The sequence below is a fragment of the Typopeltis vanoorti genome, chromosome 23 (assembly GCF_054136105.1).
Source record: "Typopeltis vanoorti isolate ZY-2024b chromosome 23, IOZ_Tvanoo_1.0, whole genome shotgun sequence".
Lineage (NCBI taxonomy): Eukaryota > Metazoa > Arthropoda > Arachnida > Uropygi > Thelyphonidae > Typopeltis > Typopeltis vanoorti.
The window spans coordinates 11987609-12011296 of record NC_143571.1 but is presented as its reverse complement, the minus strand read 5'-3'; the positions used below and the strand labels follow the sequence as shown (position 1 = coordinate 12011296).

At 36.7% G+C, this 23688-nt stretch overlaps 1 protein-coding gene across 5 annotated transcripts in view; it reads right to left on the bottom strand.

The window, feature by feature from the left end:
• Nucleotides 1-23688, bottom strand: part of fra (neogenin protein frazzled) — a 535028-nt gene that overhangs the window by 67989 nt on the left and 443351 nt on the right. For 4 of the 5 annotated variants that reach the window (XM_090412604.1, XM_090412608.1, XM_090412606.1 and 1 more), the window contains one exon: nt 15016-15159. The exons of the other annotated variant lie outside the window; for it this stretch is intronic. In XM_090412604.1, the coding sequence (XP_090268730.1) occupies nt 15016-15159 (144 nt within the window). The remainder of the gene's footprint in view (nt 1-15015; nt 15160-23688) is intronic. 5 annotated transcript variants of the gene reach the window in all.

Genomic DNA, 23688 nt, shown 5'->3' with positions numbered 1-23688 from the left:
TGCCCAATGCTGTATACGGTCCTTCACTACTTTCTCCAAGATCTTACTAGCTACTGATGACACGCAACTGGCCTATAATTAGATACTTCCAGTCTGCTACCGCCCTTATGCAATGGCACTATCTTACCTTCCTTCCATTCCATGGGCACCTTTCCGGCAGCCAGACTTTCATTGAAAAGCCAGGTCAAAGGTACTGTCAGTTCCCTAGCACATTCTCTCAAAACTCGTGGTGAAATACCATCCAGTCCCACAGCTTTACTGACATCCAGAGTACTCAGTATTTGAAACACACTCTCCTCCTGTACCTCTAAACCTCGAACCAGCCCTATCCCTCTAGCATTAAAACTGACTCCTCTAGGATGAAATACTCTAATAAAGTATTCATTGAACAATTCTACTATGTCCTCTGCATCAGTCACTCTATTCCCATTTTTATCCCACAGTCATTTCTCCTCCTACTGGCCACAAATCTAAAAATTTCCCTAGGATTTTCTTTGGATCTTAGGGCCAATCTCCTCTCATATTCCAGTTTCGTCTTCCTTACCATACTAGTCACTTTTCTAGCCTGTGTCTTATCCTCTTCGTGCATCTTCTCTTCACTTGTCTCCTTATATCTCTTCAACAGCCTCTTTTTCGCATGCAATTCCTGTTTAATATTGTTTGTCATCCACTTTACTCCAAATTGTGTCCTCTTGTTCACTCGTGGTATACAACTTACAATTGCTGCTAACAAATATTCTTTCTCAATTTCCCATGCACTAATGTTATCCCAGACCTCCAGTAAAGATTCCAATACCAATAAAGATCAGTTTTTATCTTTATTGGGATACTTTATGGGATACTAAGGCAAGGGATGTTAAGTCATTAGCTGTTATATATGTTACCCAATCCTGAAGTTACTTCAGCTGCAAACTTTGTTTGTTTACACTTGGATATTTCTTGGCATTTTTAATTTACAGTATAACCAAGTAGAAGAACTTTTAAAACCAATTATAGAAATTCTCTTAGTTATCAATTACATCATCATCAAATTCCTGACATTTACCCTCAAGGGATGTAGATGATTTGATAGTACTACACGAAAAACTTACATCATTACTAACTTCCTACCTACAATTTTCTGCCAAATCAATCTGTTACCTGTCAAAGCTACAACATTGTCAGATCTTATATTTATATATCTATCTTCTAAGGCACTTTTTACCATATCAATGCACTTATATCTTGGTCTTCCTCTGCATCTTTTTCCTGCCAACCTGGCAGAGAACACTTGTTTGGCTAATCTTTCCTCGCCCCATTCTGTTTAAGTGACCATACCACCTGATATTAGCTCTGGCAACGCATTCCTGGATGCTGACAATGTCAAATTCTTTCCTAATATCCTCGTTTTTAATATGATATTGCCATTGATGTCATCTGTTCAAGCCACTAATCTTCCTCAGGACTCTCATATCTGTAGTCTCTAATCTTTGGTCAAGTGTTTTACTTCTGACCCAGCTCTCAGATCCATGAGTTAAAATTGGTTTGAACACAGTCTTACTGAACACTGTTTGATACCCTGTTTGTATACAGCTAATTTAGTGTTTTGACTAATTTCTCCCTTATTCCATATAAATTTATTCAGTTGACTTCCTATCATACCAGCTTTGTTGATTCTGTTGAATATTTCCTTATTTAATTTACCATCTTCACTAAAAATCGTGCCTAAGTAGCTGTTTTACTTGTTGTATAGGTTCTCCAGCTGATATTTTCAATGTTTCTGCTATATTCATTATCTTTGCCTTGTTATTGCTGACCTTCATACCATATCTATCACAACAGTTATTCAATTTAGTCAGGGAATCTTGCAGACTTGTAGCGGATTTATTTAGAAGTATAACATCATCCGCATAAAGCAAGGAGCTGACATTAACATCTGTAATTCTGATATCATGTTTAATACCACTTTTCTTCATAATGTAATCCATATAGATAATGAATAACAGAGGTGATAATGTACATCCTTGTCTGACACTAGATTTAACATTAAACCATCTCCCTGTACTTCCTTCAATTCTCACTGCTGACTTACAACTCGAATAAAGACTAAGTATTGCTTGATATAATAATCCACAGACACCATACAACTGTAGCGTTTTGAATAGCTTTTCTCTTGGCACCTTGTCATATGCTTTTTCCAGATCTTTGTTATATTCCCATGACTTTTCAATGATTTGTCGTAAATTGAATATCTGATCCTGACAGCCTGTATTTGGCCTGAATCCAGCTTGTTGCTCACCAAGCTTCTCTTCAACAATCCTTCTCAATCGTTTCACAAGTATACTGGCATAAATCTCCAGGATTTATGCCAGTAGAGAAATACCTCTGTAATTCTCACATTCAGTTTTATTTCCCTTTTTATATATAGGTACTATGACAGCTCTACTCCAATCATCTGGAATTCATCCTTCTGTGCAGGCCCTCTGAACAATGCAGTGTAGCCACTGTAAAACTTTTATACCTCCAAACTTGATCATTTCTGGTATAATATCATCTACTCCAGCTGCCTTTCCACATTTCAGACTTTTGATGGCTTTTTCTACTTCAAGTATGGATATGTATTCCTGATTGCATGCCTGGTCAGTGTTTTTTACCACTGTGCTGTCATCACTGCTAGTTTCATTTAGCAATTTTTCAAAGTAATTACTCCATACTTCAAGGATATCTTTTTCTCCAGTTTTCATATCACCTTTATCATCTCTAATTCCTCTTACAGCACTTTTTCTTCCATTTCTAAGCTTCTTCAACAACCTCCAGAATATCTTGCCACCTTCTTGATATTTATTTTCTATGTTCTTACCAAAGTCTTCCCATGACTTTTGTTTAGCTAGTTTTACACAGTGTTTAGCTTTCTTACATTTGTCTCTGTATTCTCTAAGAGCACAAGCTGACTTATTTGCCAGAAACTTTTGATATGCTTTCTTCTTTTCCTTCACTGCCTCTTTAACTTCCTGTGTCCACCAGGGAGTTCTGATTTTTTCATCCTTACAGACAACCTCACCACATGCCTCTCTGGCTGAATCAATCAATGTTTTCTTCCGAGCTTGCCACTGAATCTGCAAGGTTTGATTCCTGTTCTCAAACTCTTTCATTTTTTCTTGAATAATGTTTGTATATTTTAGTCTACAGTTCACATCTGAAAGCTGCTCAACTTTTATTTGCTTTAAAACTTTCTTGCATGTTATTCTTTTCAATATGAAATTCAATTTTATCCTGCTCAAGACTAAATAGTGATCTCTCCCAATTTCAAATCCTCTGTACACTCTGGTGTCCTGCACCAGGGAAAAAACATCACTATCAATAATAACATAGTCAATGAGACTTTTCTTATTCCTTGCCTCTTCTCTCCATGTGAATTTGTGCACATTTTTATGTTGGAACATGGTGTTAGTAATAACCAGTCCATGTCCTGAGCAGAAATCCAACAAGTATTTGCCATTATTATTAGCTTTGCTCTTTTCTCCAAATTTTTCCAAAATATTTTTGTATATCTGACAATCATTTCCTCCTCTGCTATTTAGATCCCCAACAAGGACCAACTTTTCATTTTTCATTGTGTCAGTTGCTTTTTCTAAAGCCTCAAAAAATTCCTCCACTTCTACCTTAGTAGAACCTTCTGTGGGGCCATAGGCACAAATAAATCTCATTGTCCAGTTCCCCATTCTGATATTTGCCCACATCACTCTACTTGAAATTGCCTGCCATTCAAGAAGATTAGCCTCGTATTTAGTGTTGAATACCATGGCTAATCCTTAGTATTCAACACTAAATACGAGGCTAATCTTCTTGAATGGCAGGCAATTACTTATATATATATATCAATTACTATTAATTACGTATATATATGTAATTGAATGATATGCCATGTGCTGGCTAGATGGCAAACCAGAAGTAGAAAACAATTTTTTGCTCCACTATTGCAACAAAATATTATTATTATTACGGGCGACTCCAGGGAGTCCTTAGACTCATCGAGGAGGCCCTAAACATCATGCCCACACAACTATACGACATTCTCACAGTATCTATCATACCTTGCCTTGAACTTGCTCAGACTCTGGCAGCTTATTCCACTCATTTACCACTCTAAAATAAAGAACCTAGCTCTAACACCCTTGCTAACCACCCTCTTGCACAGCTTCCATAGGTGTTACCTAGTTCTCCCACCACCAATCCTGATCTTAAAAATATCCTCTGAATTAATCTTATAGAACTCCATCTTCCTATCCACCAACACTCCCAAGTCCCTAGCCTCATCAATCTCCTCGAGTACAGTTCCACCAATGTGGTATACTGCTGCTAATCTTTCCACCCCAAAATGCATAAACCTTACATTTTGTCACATTAAATTGACATCTATTCTCCTTAGCCCAGAACTCCAATCTATCCAAGTTGTTCTGAAAGATTTTGACATCTTCTGCATTCACTATTGCCCTACCCAACTTTGCATCATCAGCGAACAAATGAACTGTTACTCTTAGATCCTTCCCTGTATCGTTAATGAACAAATTAAATATCAGTGGTCCAAGAACAGAACCCTGCGGCACACCACTAGTCACAGGCTGTCTTTTGGACTCTACTCCTAAATAAACTACTCTCTGATATCTCTCCATCAACCACCCACCTATCCATCTCACCAATCCTATATCCATTCCCATATGTTGTAGTTTACGGATTAGAATTGCATGTGGTATCCTGTCAAATGCCTTAGCCAGGTCCAGCAGTATCACTATAAATCCATTACCCTTATCCAGTTCAGCCGTCATTGTGTTATAAAACTTGAGCAAGTTACTGAGGCATGATCTACCCGTACAGTATCTCATTTTCATCAATCCATTCCTGTATTTTTCCCTTGACTACTTTCTCCAAGATCTTGACAACGACTCCTGATATGCTGATCGGTCGGTAATTTGCAACAGTAGTCTTGGATCCTCCTTTATAGAGTGGAACTATTTTCCCCCTCTTTCCACACCTTCGGAACTAAACCAGACTCGAATATGTAATGATACACTTTGTATGGGGCCCAAAGTGAACATGTTAATCAGTTGAATATAAGATTGGTGGTCTGAGATATGTTTTTTAATTGATTGACTGTATAACCAAATTGGATAAATTGCAGGTATTTGGAATCTAATAAATACTAAGCAGGTGCAAGGGAAAATTTTTATCCTTCAGGGATAGTAATAGTAGACAGATTTGACTCATAGGCTTATATGTAGCACTAAGTTGAAATATAGTTTACAATGTAGTCCACATGCTTATACATATAAAAATATTAATAACCATTGTTATAGCATGTAGGTTCAATTTGTAGATGTTATTTGAATTTTCCATTCTGCATCTTTACAATAATAATGGTTTGCAATTGCAAACCATTATTATTGCTACAATAGTGGCATGTAATATTTATAGACTATTTAGTTTATCAACTATTTCATTAAACAATTTTTACCATGTGTACATGTTTATTCCTCTTACAAATGGATTTCCCACAGGTTTCTCTTCATAAAAAAAAAAATAAAAAATCCATATCTTAAATCTGAAGGTAAGTTTAAGTGAGGATAACTTGTACACAACAGCACATTTATTATGTAACATAATGACAATCTAGTGAAAGGAAAAAATCACAATACTAGGGTGGTCTGAAAAGTTCTCGGCCTTGTCCATAGATGGCAACACTATCAGCAAGATTTTTTTTTCTTAAGTTGGTACAACTGTCATAAGCATCCATGTGAAATTGCAAATCATTCTATCAAGTAGTTTGTTTTAGAAAGCTGTCTGAAGCAAAAGTGTTGTCTGTATCCCTTGAAATGGATAAAATTGAGTATCATGTGGTTATAAAATACTTTGTAAAAGAAAGTTTAATGCCAAAAGGAATTCATTCAAAGTTCATAAAAGTTTATGGGTACTCTTCTCCTTTGTTTTCAACAATTAAAAAATGGGCTGCAGAGTTTAAATGTGGCCGTACCAGCTTTGAAGATGATCCACGTGAGACCTCCAAAAAGTGTAACAACACCAGAAATCATTGATCAAGTGCACAATATGGTATTGGATGACAGGCGAGTCAAAGTGCGTGAAATTGCTGAGACTATAGGCATTTCAAAAGAACATGTAGGATATATTTTGCATGAAGAATTGCAAATGAAAAAGCTTTGTGCAAGATGGGTGCTATGCTTGCTCACAGCAGATCAAAAATGCATTTGCATGAAAATCTCTAAACGGTGCTTGGAGCATTTTAACAAGAATAAAACTGATTTTGTGTGTCAATTTATTACTATGGATGAGACTTGGATTCATCATTACACACCAGAATCCAAACAGCAGTCAAAATAGTGTAAAGAAGCCAGTTGTTCAGTGCCAAAGAAGCAAAGTCAGTTCTATCAGCAGGAAAAGTCATGGCATCGGTATTTTGGGATGTTAAAGGCATTTTGTTTATTAATTATCTTGAAAAGGGTAAAACAATAACTGGGGAATATTATTCCAATCTTTTAACCAGAGTTGACAAAAAAATTTGTGCAAAAAGATCCGGTTTGCAGAAGAAAAAAAAATCATCTTTCATCAGGACAATGCACCTGCCCAAAAAGGTTTTGGCAATGGGAAAATTAAGGGATCTGCACTATGAATTGTTGAAACATCCACCCTATTTCCCAAATTTGGCTTTTCCAAAATTAGCTAAAACTCTTCCTCACTGGTCAGTGTTTTTTCTTCGAATCAAGAAGTGATTGCAGCTGTAGAGGAGTATTTTGCAGATCTTACTGAGAACCACTACAGGGATTGGATAATGGTGCTGGAATAAATGTATTAGTCTTAAGGGAGATTATGTTGAAAAATAAAAATAATTTTGAAATTATAAATTAATTTTTTCATTGTTAGGCCAAGAACTGTTCAGACCACCCTCCTATAGTCACTCATGGTACAATCTATCCTAAGAAATGTTCTAGTTAGAACATTTCTGAAGATAGATTGTAGATATGAAATACACAGATATGAGAGTTCTGAGAAAAGAGGGGGGGGGGGAATAAATAGTTATCATCAATAGTAGAATCATATTAAAGATATGAAGATAGGAAGGAACTTGATATGATTATTATTCAAGAATGTGTGTGCTAGTATGTTTTGACCATACAATTTTAGCATTATCTAAGGTTGTATGGTCAAAACACAAGATTGTTAGTTCTTACCAAAATATAAGATCTAACAATATTGGAGACTTGAGAAAATACTGATTAATTTGGAAGAAATCTATTGACAGGAAGTTAATAATAATGTAATTATATAGTACTATCATAGTATCCTATACACTCCCCACCCTCACCCCCCACAAGGTTAAATATCAGGAATTAATGATTATTATTATTATTATCATTTTATTATACTTGTTTATTATTATTATTTGACACCTCCAGGAAGTCTAAAGACTCATCAAGGGAGAGTGTGCCAACAGCATCAAATCATTGATTCCCTTCCAACTACTAACCGCGCTCAAACTTGCTTAACTTTTTTGCGTGAGCCATTAGTAGCAGAGGCTCTACCAATCGACCAACCTATGATGGTAATAAATGAGCTGGAATAAGTTCCCCACTTCACATTTTAGTATTCCATAGCTGTTTAGAATTTTATGTTGTGTAATAGATTGCTGAATTGTGTTGATGATGATTGATGATTAGTTTCCTTTCATCCATGCGGATGGTAGGGGCAGCTATGCTACCATACTAGGGAAGTGATTATGAGCAAGGTGGTTTCCCGTTGCCTTCCTTGCCGTACTATATCCTATGGCTGTATCCTGTGTGTCACGGGTCCAGTTTGCCTGTTTGTAGGATGAAAAATCCCAGGATAAACTGGGGAAAAAACCCTAATGTCCACGACCAAGACCAAGACCGGCTAACTTGGCTATGGCTGAGGAAGATCCTTCAGCTCCTCACGCCTCCGACAGGAATCGAACCTAGGACACTCCTTTCCCAGGTATATGGTTGCGAAGTGCACAGCCACTAGGCTAACCGCACGGACTGAATTGTGTTATCTAAATATTATTGTTGTTGTTGTTGTTATTATTATTACAGTAACCTCCATGGAGTCAACAGATTCACTGTGTGGAAGGCCCACTTAACTAGAAACATGTCTATTATATTGAACTTTGAAATCATTTACCATTCCTGCATTCAGAATGCATTATAGCAGTGTGTTCCACTCACTCACCACTCTCGACATAAAAAATCTATTCCATACCATATTTCTTGATTTCTTTACAAAACTTCCAGGAACAGTCTCTCATTCTTCCCATCTCACTTCCTCTCTTTTTAAAATATCTTCTGTATTAATTTGATAAAATCCCTTTGGTAATTTGAAAAGGTGTGACAGGAAAAGATATGATATGATAGTGACATCACATCTTTTTCTCTTATCCACCAAACTCTGCAATCCGCAATATTCCCACACTAGAGAGTGTCCACAGGCGAATGACAAAAGTAAAATCAGGACTGTAGAATGTTGGTTATTCAGAGCTATTGAAAGAATATTGCAGATTCCCTCATGAGAATGAAAACTAGGTGACTATATTTGAACACAATAGCTCTTGTGTAGTCTGAACAATGTCTTATAAAGGGGCACCTCTTTATATGTCAATGTACTGCTTATCATAACATTAATAAGATGTACATTCTTTGCAACACTTAATTGCAGTGTGCCTTCAAACTTTAATTCACTATCAATCATCATCCCAAGTTCCTAAATCTCATCCACATCTTGAAGAACAACTCCATTAATGCAGTGCACAGCCTTATATCTCTGCACCCCAAAATGCAGCACTTATTAATATTAAAACTACAACCCTATATTTCTACTTAACTTTGCACTGTCAGCAAATTTGAAGATCTCCAATCAATCCATTCTTCTTCTTCTTCATGTAGCTTTCTCAGTGAGAGGGTGCAGCACCATGTCCTTCCAGTTCTCTCTGTTGGTGGCTTTCCTTTTTGTTTCTGCATAGCCATGTGATCCTGTCCATGATCTTATATCTTCAAGCCACATCCTTCATTTTTTGCCTCTTGATCCTTTTCCCATAATTTTTCCTTCTAAAATTGCTAGTATCCTCTGTCCTGCTAATGTCATCTTTCTCTGGATCATTTCCTGTGATAAAGATCTCTGTGTTCTCATTCTCTGTAGGACATCTGTATTTGTCACATGTTCTGTCCATGAGATTTTCAGAGCTCTCCTATAGCACCAGATTTCAAAGGCCATTATCTATTGCCTTATTCTCTTCTTGAATATCCAGGTCTCATTTCCATATGTGAAAATTGGCCACACTAATGTTCTTATCATTCTTTTCTTTGTCTCGATACTCACAGAACTTCTGAGCAGATCTTTATTTTTCCAGTATGCATCTTTAGCTATGGCTGTTCTTGTTTTTATTTCTTTATCTTGCTTTCCATCTACAGTAAAGTAGGTGACTAAATATTTGTATTCTGTTGTATGTACAATTTTCATATTGTTTATGAATATTTCTGGATCGGATCTGTTTTCTTTTGAGATTTTCATAAATTTGGTCTTTTTTGCATTTATATCTAATCCAAATTCTTTACCTTCTTCAATTAGTAGCTGCAGTAATTTGATTAATTTGTTTCTGTTTTCTGCTATTAGAATGGTATCATCAGCATATCTAAGATTGTTGTATTTTATACCATTGATACTAATTCCTATTTTTTGTTTTTCAATCTTTTTCATCACTGTCTCACTATAGATATTAAATAGATTTGGTGAAAGAATAAAACCTTGTCTAACTACTCTTTTTATTTTCACTACAGAAGTCTCAGAGTTAAACAGCTGCATTTTATTTTTATAATCTTAAGTACATGATCTTCTATGTCTAATTTATCTAATATATTGAACATTTATTATTATTATTATTATTCAGGCCTCCATGGAGTCAAAAGACATCGTGGGAGGTACTTCCTAAGAACATAAAGTCCGTCAAGACTCATCGAGGGGAGGTCCCCCCCCCCCTAAGAAACAGTCTATCATACCACTCTTTAAACTCATTGACCGTTCTCGCTCCCACCACTCCATCAGGCAATGCATTCCACGGTTCAACCACCCTCCACGCAAAGAAACCCCTCCTTACCCTCTTGCTCACAGTTTCCTTTCGTAACTTCCAGGATTGGCCTCTTGTCATCACTCCTTCCGCTGTTCAACCAAGTGAAAGAATTAATCAGTGTCAACTCTGTAACCACCTCTCAACAGTTTAAAAGTCTCAATCATATCACCTCTCCTTCTTCTATCCACCAAACTCTGCAGTCCACATTCCCTCAGCCGATCCTCATAACTATCCTTGTACAGTCCTGAAACCATCTTTGTCATCCGTCTTTGTATCCTTTCCACAGTTAATTTATCCCCTTCAAATCCTGGGGACCAAATCTGAGAACAATAGTCCAAGTGTGGTCTGACCAGAGACTTATACAACGGAATGATAACCCTCTTATCTCTGCAGGTCAGTGTCCTTCTCATAACTGCAGCAATACTCTGTGTTACCTTTACCACCTTTGCAATATGTCCCCTAAACTTCAGGTTTCTATCAATCATTAACCCCCGATCGCTTGTCTCCCCTACTTCCTCCAGTATAATTCCTCCCATAGAGTATGCAGCATCCCATCGATGTTTCCCAACCCTCAAGACCTTACATTTTGCTGCATTAAACCGACACCCATTCATTTGCCCATCTATCTGTCTTATTTAAATCCTCTTGCCGGGCTACCACATCTACATTATTACTAATAATCCTTCCCAGCTTTGCATCATCTGCAAACAACTGAATATCCCCTTGCAATCCACTGGCAATGTCATTGATATAAAGGTTAAACAATATAGGTCCTAGTACTGAGCCCTGTGGGACCCCACTTGTAACCCTCTGCCTCCTTGAAACTGCTCCACCATACACAACTCTCTGATACCTATCATACAGCCAATCCTGAATCCAGTTGGCCAATCTGACATCCAGACCCATGTGCTGCAACTTAAATATCAGCTTATCATGTGGCACCCTGTCAAATGCCTTTGCTAAGTCTAAGAAAATTGCAGTATATACCTTTCCCTCATCTAATGTCCTTGTAACTTTATTATAAAAGGCTAGCATATTGCTAAAACAAGAGTGCCCTTTCACAAATCCATGTTGACTCTCACAGATAACATTACCCTCATCTGCCCAATGCTGTATACGGTCCTTCACTACTTTCTTCAAGATCTTAACAACTACTTATGACACACAGACTGGCCTATAATTAGACACTTCCAGTCTGTTACCACCCTTATGCAATGGCACTATCTTACCTTCCTTCCATTCCCTGGGAACATTTGCCAAAACCAGACTTTCATTGAAAAGCCAGGTTAAAGGCACTGTCAGTTCCCTAGCACATTCTCTCAAAACTCGTGGTGAAATACCATCCAGTCGCACAGCTTTACTGACATCCAGAGTACTCAGTATCTGAAGCACGCTCTCCTCCTGTACTTCTAAACTTCAAACCAGCCCTATCCCTCTAGCATTAATACTGACTCCTCATAGGATGAAATACTCCAATAAAGTGTTCATTGAACAATTCCACTATGTCCTCTGCATCAGTCACTCTATTTCCATTTTTATCCCACAATATCATTCATTCTTCCACAGTCATTTCTCCTCCTACTGGCCACATAGCTAAAAAATTCCCTAGGATTTTCTTTGGATCTTAGGGCCAATCTCCTATTTTATTATATTTTACCCAGTCAAAAACCTGAACGTCTATGAAGCATATGTAAATGTTCCAATTTCTTTCGAGTCATCTTTCTATTTTTAGTTCCAGAATAGCATTAATGGTTCCCATTACTCTTCTGAAGCCATTCTGTTGTTCACTCAATTCACTGATTAAGGCTCTTTCAATTTGTTTGTTAGTAATGGTTAAAATAATTTTAGATGCATGGGATATTAGGCTCACAGTTCTGTAATCCTTGCAATTTTTTGCATTATTTTTCTTTGGAATTGGTATGCAGATAGATGTAAAAACTTCACGTAATTCTATTGTTTTATAGATCCATATGAAATATTATTAACAAATAAGTTAAAAAATAAGGGGCCTCAAAAACAGAACCTTTAGGCATGCCTTTGGTCACTTCCTTTTCTGAGCCACCACTACTTTGTACACAACTTGCTAGTATTGTTGAGAAAGCCTATCTTCAATTCATCTAACCAATTCCATCTTCTGCAGCTTATACACCAATATGTCATGTAAAGAGCCATGTAAAGTAGTGAGGGACCGTATACAACATTGGGCAGATGAGGGTAATGTTATCTGTGAGAGTCAACATGGATTTGTGAAAGGGCGCTCTTGTTTTAGCAATATGCTAGTCTTTTATAATAAAGTTACAAGAACATTAGATGAGGGAAAGGCATATACTGAAATTTTCTTAGATTTAGCAAAGGCATTTGACAGGGTGCCACATGATAAGCTGATATTTAAGTTGCAGCACATGGGTCTGGATGTCAGATTGGTCAACTGGATTCAGGATTGGCTGTCTGATACAAGGAAGCAGAGGGTTACAAGTGGGGGTCCCAAAGGGCTCGGTACTAGAACCTATATTGTTTAACCTTTATATCAATGACATTTCCAGTGGATTGCAAGGGGATATTTAGTTGTTTGCAGATGATTCAAAGCTGGGAAGGATTATTAGTAATAATGTAGATGTGGTAGCCTGGCAAGAGGATTTAAATAAGATAGATAGATGGGCAAATGAATGGGTGTCGGTTTAATGCAGCAAAATGTAAGGTCTTGAGGGTTGGGAAACATCGATGGGATGCTGCATACTCTATGGGAGGAGTTATGCTGGAGGAAGTGGAGGAGACAAGAGATCTGGGGTTGATGGTTGATAGAAACCTGAAGTTTAGGGGATATATTGCAAAGGTGGTGAAGGTAACACAGAGGATTGCTGCAATTATGAGAAGGACACTGACCTGCAGAGATAAAACAGTTATCATTCCATTGTATAAGTCTCTGATCAGACCACACTTGGACTATTGTTCTCAAATTTGGTCTCCAGGATTTGAAGGGGATAAATTAACTGTGGAAAGGATACAAAGACGGATAACAAAGATGGTTTCAGGACTGTACAAGGATAGTTATGAGGATCGGCTGAGGGAATGTGGTCTGCAGAGTTTGATGGATAGAAGAAGGAGAGGTGATATGATTGAGACTTTTAAACTGTTGAGAAGTGGTTACAGGGTTGACACTGGGGAGTTCTTTCGCTTGGTTGAACAGCGGAAAGGAGTGATGACAAGAGGCCATCCCTGGAAGTTACGAAAGGGAACTGTGAGCAAGAGGGTGAGGAGTGGTTTCTTTGTGTGGAGGGTGGTTGAACCGTGGAATGCATTGCCTGATGGAGTGGTGAGAGTGAGAACGGTCAATGAGTTTAAGGAGTGGTATGATAGACTTTGTGTTTCTTAGGGGGAGGGGATCTCCCCTCGATGAGTCTTGACAGACTTCATGTTCTTAGGAAGGACCTCCCCACGATGAGTCTTTCGACTCCATCGAGGCCTGAATAATAATAATAATAAAAAAAAAAAGTGCTATCAAATGCCTTTGCAAAGTCCAAGATATCTTCCTTATCTACCACATTCATCACCTTATGATAAAATGCAAGCAGATTGCTAAAACATGACCTGCCTTTCACAAACTCATGCAGACCTACATATAGAGAATCCTGTGTTCATCAATTGAATCTTGTATTCTATTCCTTACTGGTTTAGCACTGCACTGATCTAGCATGAATACATTGATAATCACTCATCTTGAAGTTTAATGGAGAAAACATGTCTAGAGATATTAATTAGTAACTAAATTTCTTTAGCTAATAAATTACTATGTCAATATTTTGCCTTCATCACTGAGTCTTCAGGGGCATAAAGAATATAACTAAGCATTAACTTAGTTCTGTGTATACCCATTTTTGGTATATTATTTCAAGAATATTCTATTATTCTCTATAAAATTATATCTTTTATTGCACTTTATTTTGTGTTGCATTGTTAATGTACTGAGAATGTCTTTGATACTTAGGCAGAAATCTTTTATTGATTAAATTTATTTTCATGTAAGTTTGAGTTTCGGTCTTTAATTTTTACAAAAATGATAGCTTATGTACTTATTTTAAAATGCTTATATTATTTCTAGCTGCTTTTCATACTCTCTCTGTGTTTGCCTTCCTGCTGGCACATGCTTAGAAATGTGCCGTGGAAAGGTACTATTTTGCCTTCTTCCCAATCTTTAGGAACCTTGCCCACTGCAAGACTTTCATTAAATAACCAAGTCAAGGGCTCAGCTAATTTTTTGCACATTCCTTAAAAATACATAGTGATATGTCATCCATTCCCACCTTAACCATACCTAAGCAATACATCCTAATACCAAAATTAGTTGGATATTTTTGTATTATTTTTGGATATCCATAAGGATAAAAAATGATATAATTAACAAGTGATTTAACTTGTTATCTCTTGTTAATTATATAATTTTTTATCCTTATGGATATCCAAAAATAATACAAAAATATCCAACTAATACCAAAATGTTTCTCCATCTAGAGAAACATTTTAGGATGCTTCTATGTACCTTTTTTTTGTTTTTGTATATTACTTCAAGAATATTCTACTACTCTCTATAATGAATTACATCATATAATTATCACATATAAATATAACAAGTTAATATATAAATATTAAATTGTTCATAAATAAAGTGCTAAACAGAATTCATGCTGTGACTTTGAAATTCAGCTCCATGACAATATAAAACTAGCAGAAGTGTATAATGATTGATAGGACAGTTATTCTTTTAATGTCAATGATTTAATCAATGGTTTTTTTGGGGGATTATGTTTGCTGAATCCCACACTTGATTTGCTTTGAAAATTACATGATATTTGGGGGGGGGGGGGGGTATTAAAATTAAGTGATCCACTTGCCTGAATGAGATGCATCCACAGTCACATGAGCTCGAGGAATGTTGTACTGAGTTCGAGGATATAAAGGCCGTGAAATACTTCCTGATCCTCCTTCAAAATGCTGACCTAATGTTCCATTAGGAACAGGCGTAGTTGCAGCAATAGCTAAAAAATATAAAAGGAGAGAGAAAGTGAAAAAGAAAGAAAATAAATTTAAAATACATTAGGCATTACTTAAAATAATTTTAGAAGTATCTATACACAACCAGTAGAAAAGTAGTCTATTTTATTTTCTCTCTCAAAAATACACAGAGGGTAATACTATAGTTACTCCTAATCAGTTACTGGCAGTTTATTCTTAACAGAACGTAAAAATCTATATCACTTTTTATTATTATTATTATTATTCAGGCCTCCATGGAGTCAAAAGACTCATCGTGGGAGGTCCTTCCTAAGAAACACAAAGTCTATCAAGACTCATCGAGGGGAGGTCCCCCCCCCTAAGAAACACAAAGTCTATCATACCACTACTTGAACTCATTGACCGTTCTTGCTCTCACCACCCCATCAGGCAATGCATTGCATGGTTCAACCACCCTCCATGCAAAGAAACCACTCCTCACCCTCATGCTCACAGTTTCCTTTCTTAACTTTCAGGGATGGCCTCTTGTCATCACTCCTTCCCATTGTTCAACCAAGCGAAAGAACTCCCCAGTGTCAACCCTGTAACCACCTCTAAACAGTGTAAAAGTCTCAATCTTATCGCTTCTACTTCTCTATCCACCAAACTCTGCAGTCCACATTCTCTCAGACGATCCTTATAACTATCATTGTACAGTCCTGAAACCATCTTTGTTATCCACCTTTGTACCCTTTTCACAGTTAATTTATCCCCTTCAAATCCTGGGGACCAAATCTGAGAACAATAGTCCAAGTGTGGTCTGATCAGGGTCTTATACAACAGAATGATAACTATTTTATCTCTGCAGGTCAGTGTCCTTCTCATTATTGCAGCAATCCTCTGTGTTACCTTCACCACCTTTGCAATATGTCTCCCCTAAATTTCAGGTTTCTATCAACCATCAACCCCAGATCTCTTGTCTCCCCCTTCCTCCAGTATAACTCTTCCCATAGAGTATGCAGCGTCCCATCAATGTTTCCCAAACCTCAAGACCTTACATTTTGCTCCATTAAATCGACACCGCCATTCATTTGTCCATCTATCTAGCTTATTCAAATCCTCTTGCACTATTACTAATAATCCTCCCAGCTTCACATCATCTGCAAACAACTGAATATCCCCTTGCAATCCACTGACAATGCCATTGATATAAGGGTTAAACAATATAGGTCCCAGTACTGAGCCCTGTGGGACCCCACTTGTAACCCTCTGCTTCCTTGAAACTGCCCCACCATACACAACTATCTAATACCTATCAGACAGCCAATCCTGAATCCAGTTGACCAATTTGACATCCAGACCCATGTGCTGCAACTTAAATATCAGCTTATCATGTGGCACTCTGTCAAATGCCTTCGCTAAGTCTAAGAAAATGGCAGTATATGCCTTTCATCATTATCTAATTCTTGATGTACCATGTATACAGGTTTACTAACTTCCTATCAACAATTTCCTCATTAGTCTGTTATTTAGAAGAATGCCAATATTGTGAGATTCTATATTCTGGTCCTGTAAGGCATTTCAAACTGCATTAATCAAACTAGACCTTGGTCTTTTTCTTGTTATCCTAGCATTAACACCTATTTTACTAATCTTTCCTCTTCCATTGTGCTTAAATGCCAAATATCACATTCAATTAACTCTTCAAAAGTTCTTGATGCTAGCAATGTCAAGTTCCATCCTACTATCGTCATTTTTCATATGATTTTCCACTGATGTCTCTGATAACTACAGTCTAATCTCTAATCAACTTTTTTATTTCTAACCCAACTTGTAGATCTGTCTTGTATACCGGTAGTTTATTATTTGACTAATTTCTCATTCCATATAATTTTTTGCTTATTCCATATAAATGTATTCAACTGGTTTCTCCACCATGCCAGCTTTGTAAGTTATGTGGGGAAGATCGCATTGGCATGGAATCCTTGTATGTATTGCAATTACTCAAGGACATCTTAAGCACCTTTTAATAATCTGAATAGTTATCTATAATACATTTAGCTCTTGTGGTAGGATTAAATGTCATACAGTAATTCATACTGTAGGTCGATGGCATGGTTTAATAATGATTTGCTATATCTTTAAAAAAATTTTTTTTTCATGTACCTGCCTTTTGTTAGAGCAGAGCATTCTCATTTGTTGTAGTGGGAACTGCCTGCAACTGCATGGACTGTGGAGATCAGAAAAGCAGTTAAAAAATGCTAGTTTTCTGAATAAAAAATTCCTTTTATTCTCCCAACCAGCCAAAGTGGATGAAACGTGCAAACCACCTTAGGAAATTTTCAATGATCAAAACATGAGCAGCTTTCTGCCTTGTACCATATAATTATCATCCTCCACCATTAATCTCTTAATGTGACAGTAGAGCCATTAGTGGTTAACTGAGAGACCTTTATGTCACCTTACTTATATTATACTGTTTTACTTAGAATTTTCTTCACTGCCTTTCAATATTTTAACTTTGTTTGCTGTATAATTTATGCACCGTGTCTCTCACCAAAGATAAAAATGAATTTTACATGTGTGAAAATATAATAAAGAAATAAATCATTTATTCTTAGATGTGACAAGAGATCAGCCTTAGCAATGAATTTATTTATCTAATGGTGCATGCTAAAGATAAATTTCTCTTTTATTTTTAAAATCAGTGTAATAGAACAAGATAATATAATTTATGTTCTTTCATTTTGCTGACAATATTACAGAAATCATTTTCATACAATTTTCAAATTCTTGCAATGAAAATCGTTACATTAAATATTTATAAATAACAATTTTGTTATTTATAAAATACAAACTTTTTTTTCCTTTCTTTTAAATACCATAATATGTATCAACATGTTTCAATTTTAGAAATGAGTTTTTTTCTGTTTTAATGAATAATGAATAATGTTAAATTGTATTAATCACTTTCCAACTGTGAAACTTTTAATAATACCAACTAATTAGATTCAATAAAATTTCAGTAGAAACTAAGTTGCCTTTACCTTTAGCTTAAAATTGCAACTTTTTTTTTTTTTGTGTAGGATGCTCATTCTAATAACATTCAATGCTTAATGATTATAGATAGGATATAGTTAAAATATACAAAATATTTTTTTCACCAGAGGGTGATGATAGCCTCAAAAGAATTAATGTGGTGTCAAAGAAAAAAAGATAAGTATCGATAAAAATTATTAGAGTGTTTGTTCTAAATTTACAAGGAACTCAGTCTAGTTAGATCATAACTGACTGTGGATAGTTTTTGTTTCAAGGTTATTATTTTTTAGTATATCCTGTACTTTTCAGTGTCTTTGTACTACTGAACCATAAGTCTGTTTGCTGATACATTATCACCCAGCCTGCCACCCTTCAAGGACTGGCATTTATTCATAAAACGAGTAAATGCCAGTAAATACGAGTAAACGAGTAAATACTGACAGAAGAAGAATATATGAAAAATGAGTTCAGAAGCATGAAAGAATAAATTAGAAGATGAGATCGTAAAGGCTAACTGATATAAAGTAAACAAACAGGTGAGCCAGGGGATGAGAGGAAATCAAAACAGTACAGGAGCTAGGGATGGAGAGAGATGACAGTGACAGGAAGGCAGGTAAGTGGGAGTGCAAGGAACAGAGATAGAGTAAGTGAGGGACGTAGGTGAGCAAGAAATGAATGGAGCAAGCAGGGAGAGATGTGATGATGGAGATTAGAAATGATTCGTGTGATGCAAAATAGACTGCTAGAGGAGTGACTGCTGGAGGAACAACATAGTGTGACTATGGCAATTAACCTCCCAAAAGGCCAGGACGTCTATAGACGTCCAGCTAAATCTGGATACAATGCATACTATCTGTTGAAAGAACATGGATAAGAAGTGCAATTCAGCCAGCATGTCCATTAGAAGGTGTGATAATCCCTCACGGTGAAGAGTGCACTTAATCAGATTATCTCAGGCTCATAGCTGTGACTCAGTTACCTATAACAAGAAATGCAGTTCCTTGTTCTATGCTGGGTAACTGAATTTTAGTTATGTTGGATAAACTAAAAATATAGAAATTATTTTTATTTTCTCTTTTTATTGTACAATACAATTTTAATGGCTGGACAAAATAAAGATCCTTGCATAATTTCTTCACTTAAATATTGCGTTACCTTCGAGAACCAATTTAATTTTTTTTGTGCTAATTTTTTCTAATCGCTTACTCCACAAAACATTTTCTTTGTTCTCGAAGAAATTAATTCACGATAATTATTTGAAATATTATTTAAAAAACCCGGCTACCGACGTTCGAGATTATGTTATATTTTTGTTCAAAATCATGATTCGAAGAATACTTCACAGATTTCCTGAAGGACATGCTTGAGCGACTATAGAGAATAATGAAATTCTTTAATCATATCACTAAATTTTTTTTCTTTATATTGTAATCTATTGTTCTTTGCACTTTCATCTTCTTAGTTTCCCTGTATAATTGGTCATTACAAAATAAAATTAACGGTTACGATTTAAATTGATATGTATATATTTTCTGCTAGTTCAGATATTATGCTCCAATTTTATAATAAGCAATACTTTTGCTTATAATTTCTAAAATTTCAAATCATTTCAGCAGACAGTAGAACAGCTGGTTTTAGATTGCAAAGAAACAGTACAAAATTAGAAGCTTCAGGGTACAACAATATTATTGTCTTATTTCTTTTGTCGAAACAGTAAAATGAAGTAATAGATTTTGAATACTGTCTGGAAACGTTTACGAACCTGTAGAAATTTAGAGTGGTTATGTAATTGAATTCCAGGAGAGGATAAGGATGGGAGGGAGGAGTAAGCATTAGAAATTCTTCAAAATGAGCATAAATTTTGAAGCATTCTGTATATGATATCCTTTGTATTATATTTTCAACATATCTATGGTGGTTACGCACTGGATATTATAGTAATGTGCATCCTACAAAAAAAAGAAAAAAGAAAAAGAAAAAGAAGGCAAAGAATCCCTGTTAAAACATCATTGGATATAAATTTTTGATACTAAAAAGATTCACAATTGGAAACCGAGTTATGCAATATAACATCGCTTGTTGTTCATAAAACAAAACATAAAAAAATTCGTTTCTAAAACTGAAATGTGATGATCCATATAATGGTATTTTGCTAGGAAAGAAAGCAAAAGGTCATATTTATTTCAATAAATATTATTTAAAAATATAAATATGTGACATAATATGTTCAATGCAAACATCGAAAATTCGCGAAAAAAGTTGTTTCTATAGTGGAACAACCACTGCAACTGTTCCATTGCAGTGATTTGAAGAATAAATTTATAATACAGCAACTTTGCTACTACTAAATAGATTCACTGCAAAGGCTGATAGATGGCCATTTCAGGATTGATTATTTTCGCACCTGTGAAATTCGTTTCAATTTTTGGAAAAGAAACACAATAAATCATTTTAGAGGCCAAAAAGTCAAATATTTTAGGACAGTAAAGAAAATTCCAAGTAAAACAGTGTGTGTAAAGACAGGTGACACAAACTGTTAGTCAGGCACTAACAATTAATCCACGAATGGCTCTAAAATAGCCGTAAAGGGATTAACGGCAGCGGAAGGTAATGGCATGATAAAAGGTACAATGCCAATGAAGTTTTGATCCATGCAGAATGCTATGGTGGGCTGGATATTTTATCCACCTCAACCGGTATGAAGGTTAAGTGAGGTGAAAGAGTAGATAGGATGATCGTTTTGATGGGTACAAATCTAAGATATAGTGTGAATCAGGTAGTGAGAGATTTAAGGTTTATTTTTGAGGTTTTATGGCAGATGAGTCTAGAGTTGGCCGGTGAAAGCTAGAAAATCAGCTGTAGATTTACAAGTGGCAGAATCCATATCCATACTGCTGGTCACTGATTAGTTGATAGATTTCTAGGTGGTTCAGGAGTAGATTGCTGATGACCTTCTCCATAATTTTAGACAGAACAGAAATAAGAACAATTAGATGATAGTTCATTGGCTTTTATCACCTTTCTTCAGGATGGAATGGATGTGGGATTGTTTCCATATTGTAGGATAGATGCCACTTGAATAGGATAGATTGAAGAGGTGATACAGAACAGATGTTAGTTCTGGGTCACAAGTTTTTTAAGCAATAGGTGGGATAACATCAGAACCAAATACTCTTTTTGTGTTCATGTCAATAAAGATTCTTTGGATTTCTTTCTAGCAGAAGACAATAGGTGACATGGGGGAGAGCAATTCTTGATGGAGTGGAGAGAACTTTGCTCAGGTCATCAATACAGGAAATGGAAGAGAAGAGTAATGCCATTTTACAAGTGGGGTCCCACAGGGCTCAGTACTAGGACCTATATTGTTTAACCTTTATATCAATGACATAGCCAGTGGATTGCAGGGGGATATGCAGTTGTTTGCGGACGATGCGAAGCTGGGAAGGATTATTAGTAATAGTGCAGATGTGGTAGCCCTGCAAGAGGATTTAAATAAGCTAGATAGATGGGCAAATGAATGGGGGTGTCAGTTTAATGCAGCAAAATGTAAGGTCTTGAGGTTTGGGAAACATCGATGGGATACTGCATACTCTATGGGAGGAGTTATACTGGAGGAAGTAGGGGAGACAAGAGATCTGGGGTTGATGATTGATAGAAACCTGAAGTTTAGGGGACATATTGCAAAGGTGGTGAAGGTAACACAGAGGATTGCTGCTATTATGAGAAGGACACTGACCTGCAGAGATAAGAGGGTTATCATTCCGTTGTATAAGTCTCTGATCAGACCACACTTGGACTATTGTTCTCAGATTTGGTCCCCAGGATTTGAAGGGGATAAATTAACTGTGGAAAGGATATAAAGACGGATGACAAAGATGGTTTCAGGACTGTACAAGGATAGTTATGAGGATCGGCTGAGAGAATGTAGACTGCAGAGTTTGGTGGATAGAAGAAGGAGAGGTGATATGATTGAGACTTTTAAACTGTTGAGAGGCGGTTAGAGGGTTGACACTGGGGAGTTCTTTCGCTTGGTTGATCAGCGGGAAGGAGTGATGACAAGAGGCCATCAATGTAAGTTACGAAAGGAAACTGTGAGCAAGAGGGTAAGGAGTGGTTTCTTTGTGTGGAGGGTGGTTGAGCCGTGGAATGCATTGCCTGATGGAGTGGTGGGAGCGAGAACGGTCAGTGGGTTTAAGGAGTGGTATGATAAACTTTGTGTTTCTCAGGGGGGGGACCTCCCCTCGATGAGTCTTGACAGACTTTATGTCTTAGAAAGGACCTCCCTCGATGAGTCTTTTGAATCATTGGAGGCCTGAATAATAATAATAATAATAATAATAATAATAAGTCAGCCTTGTCTTTAGATGAGATGACTATAGTACCATCTGGATGAAAGAGTGGTGGAAACTTTGATGGGCAAAAGTTGTGTTCAATGGCCTTGTAAAGGGACCAGAAGGAGTGACTACCATTTGGACAGGATGTGAGTTTGTAGCATTTGGCCCTTTCAAAGTCTGATTTGGATTTGAAAATTCTTTTACAAATGCTTCAAGCTGTAGTATAGGCAGAGTGAGAAGCTGGAGTTTTGGTCTTGAGCCATTCATGGTATACAGAAGACTTTTCTTTTACTAGATTGGCACACTTTTTTGATAACCAAGACTTGGATGGCAGCTGTGAATTTGAAATGGAAAACGGGATGAAGGCCTTTATTCCTCTGAGCATTGTTTCTGTTATTCAGCCTGAGCAGGTGTTGGATCAGGAAAACTGAAGCAGTATTTGGACCATGGGAATGAAGAATAGAAGTTACAGAAATCATCCCATTTGGCATCCTTATAGTGCCAAAGGACATGAGACTGAGAACTGCTGGGTGAAGGTTGTTCTGCGGCAAAAGAAACTTGTTGTATGACTGTGATCTGAGTTACCAAGGGAAGAACTGACATCCACAGTATACTTGGAAGTGTAGCTGGTTAGGATGAGATCAAATATGTTGGCAAATTGGAAGGAGTTGTAAGGTATTCTGGTAGGGAGATTTAAAATCTGTGTTAGGTCATTGCTAATGGCAAACATCTCAGTATCCCTGCCTGCATGATTGGTATAATTGGAGAAGGGAAGCCAATTTGAGTTGTGAATGACCTCACTCTAAGAAGGACCTCACTATTAGGGTATTTCAACTGCAGAAAGTCAAGTTGAGAGAGAGAGAGAGAGAGAGAGAGAGAGAGAGAAAGAGAGAGGTAGTTGAAGAGGTCAGAGTAACAGAGTTTGGAGAGTGACAGAGCATATGAAAAGGGGTGGGTTGGTAGAGAAATTTTGAGCCAAACAGGAGGAATTAAAGGTTTGCAGTCTTCTGGGCATGGTATGTCAGTTCTGATGAATGCTCAAATGCCACCCTTGTAGCAGAAAGAATTGTGTATCCCATTTCTGGACAAATACCATGGAAAAGTATGGCAAGTCTCAAGTATTTACCCTTCACATCTCCAAGGCTTTTGACCAGATCTGGCACAAAGGTCTATTAAGTAAACTCCCATCATTTGGTCTGC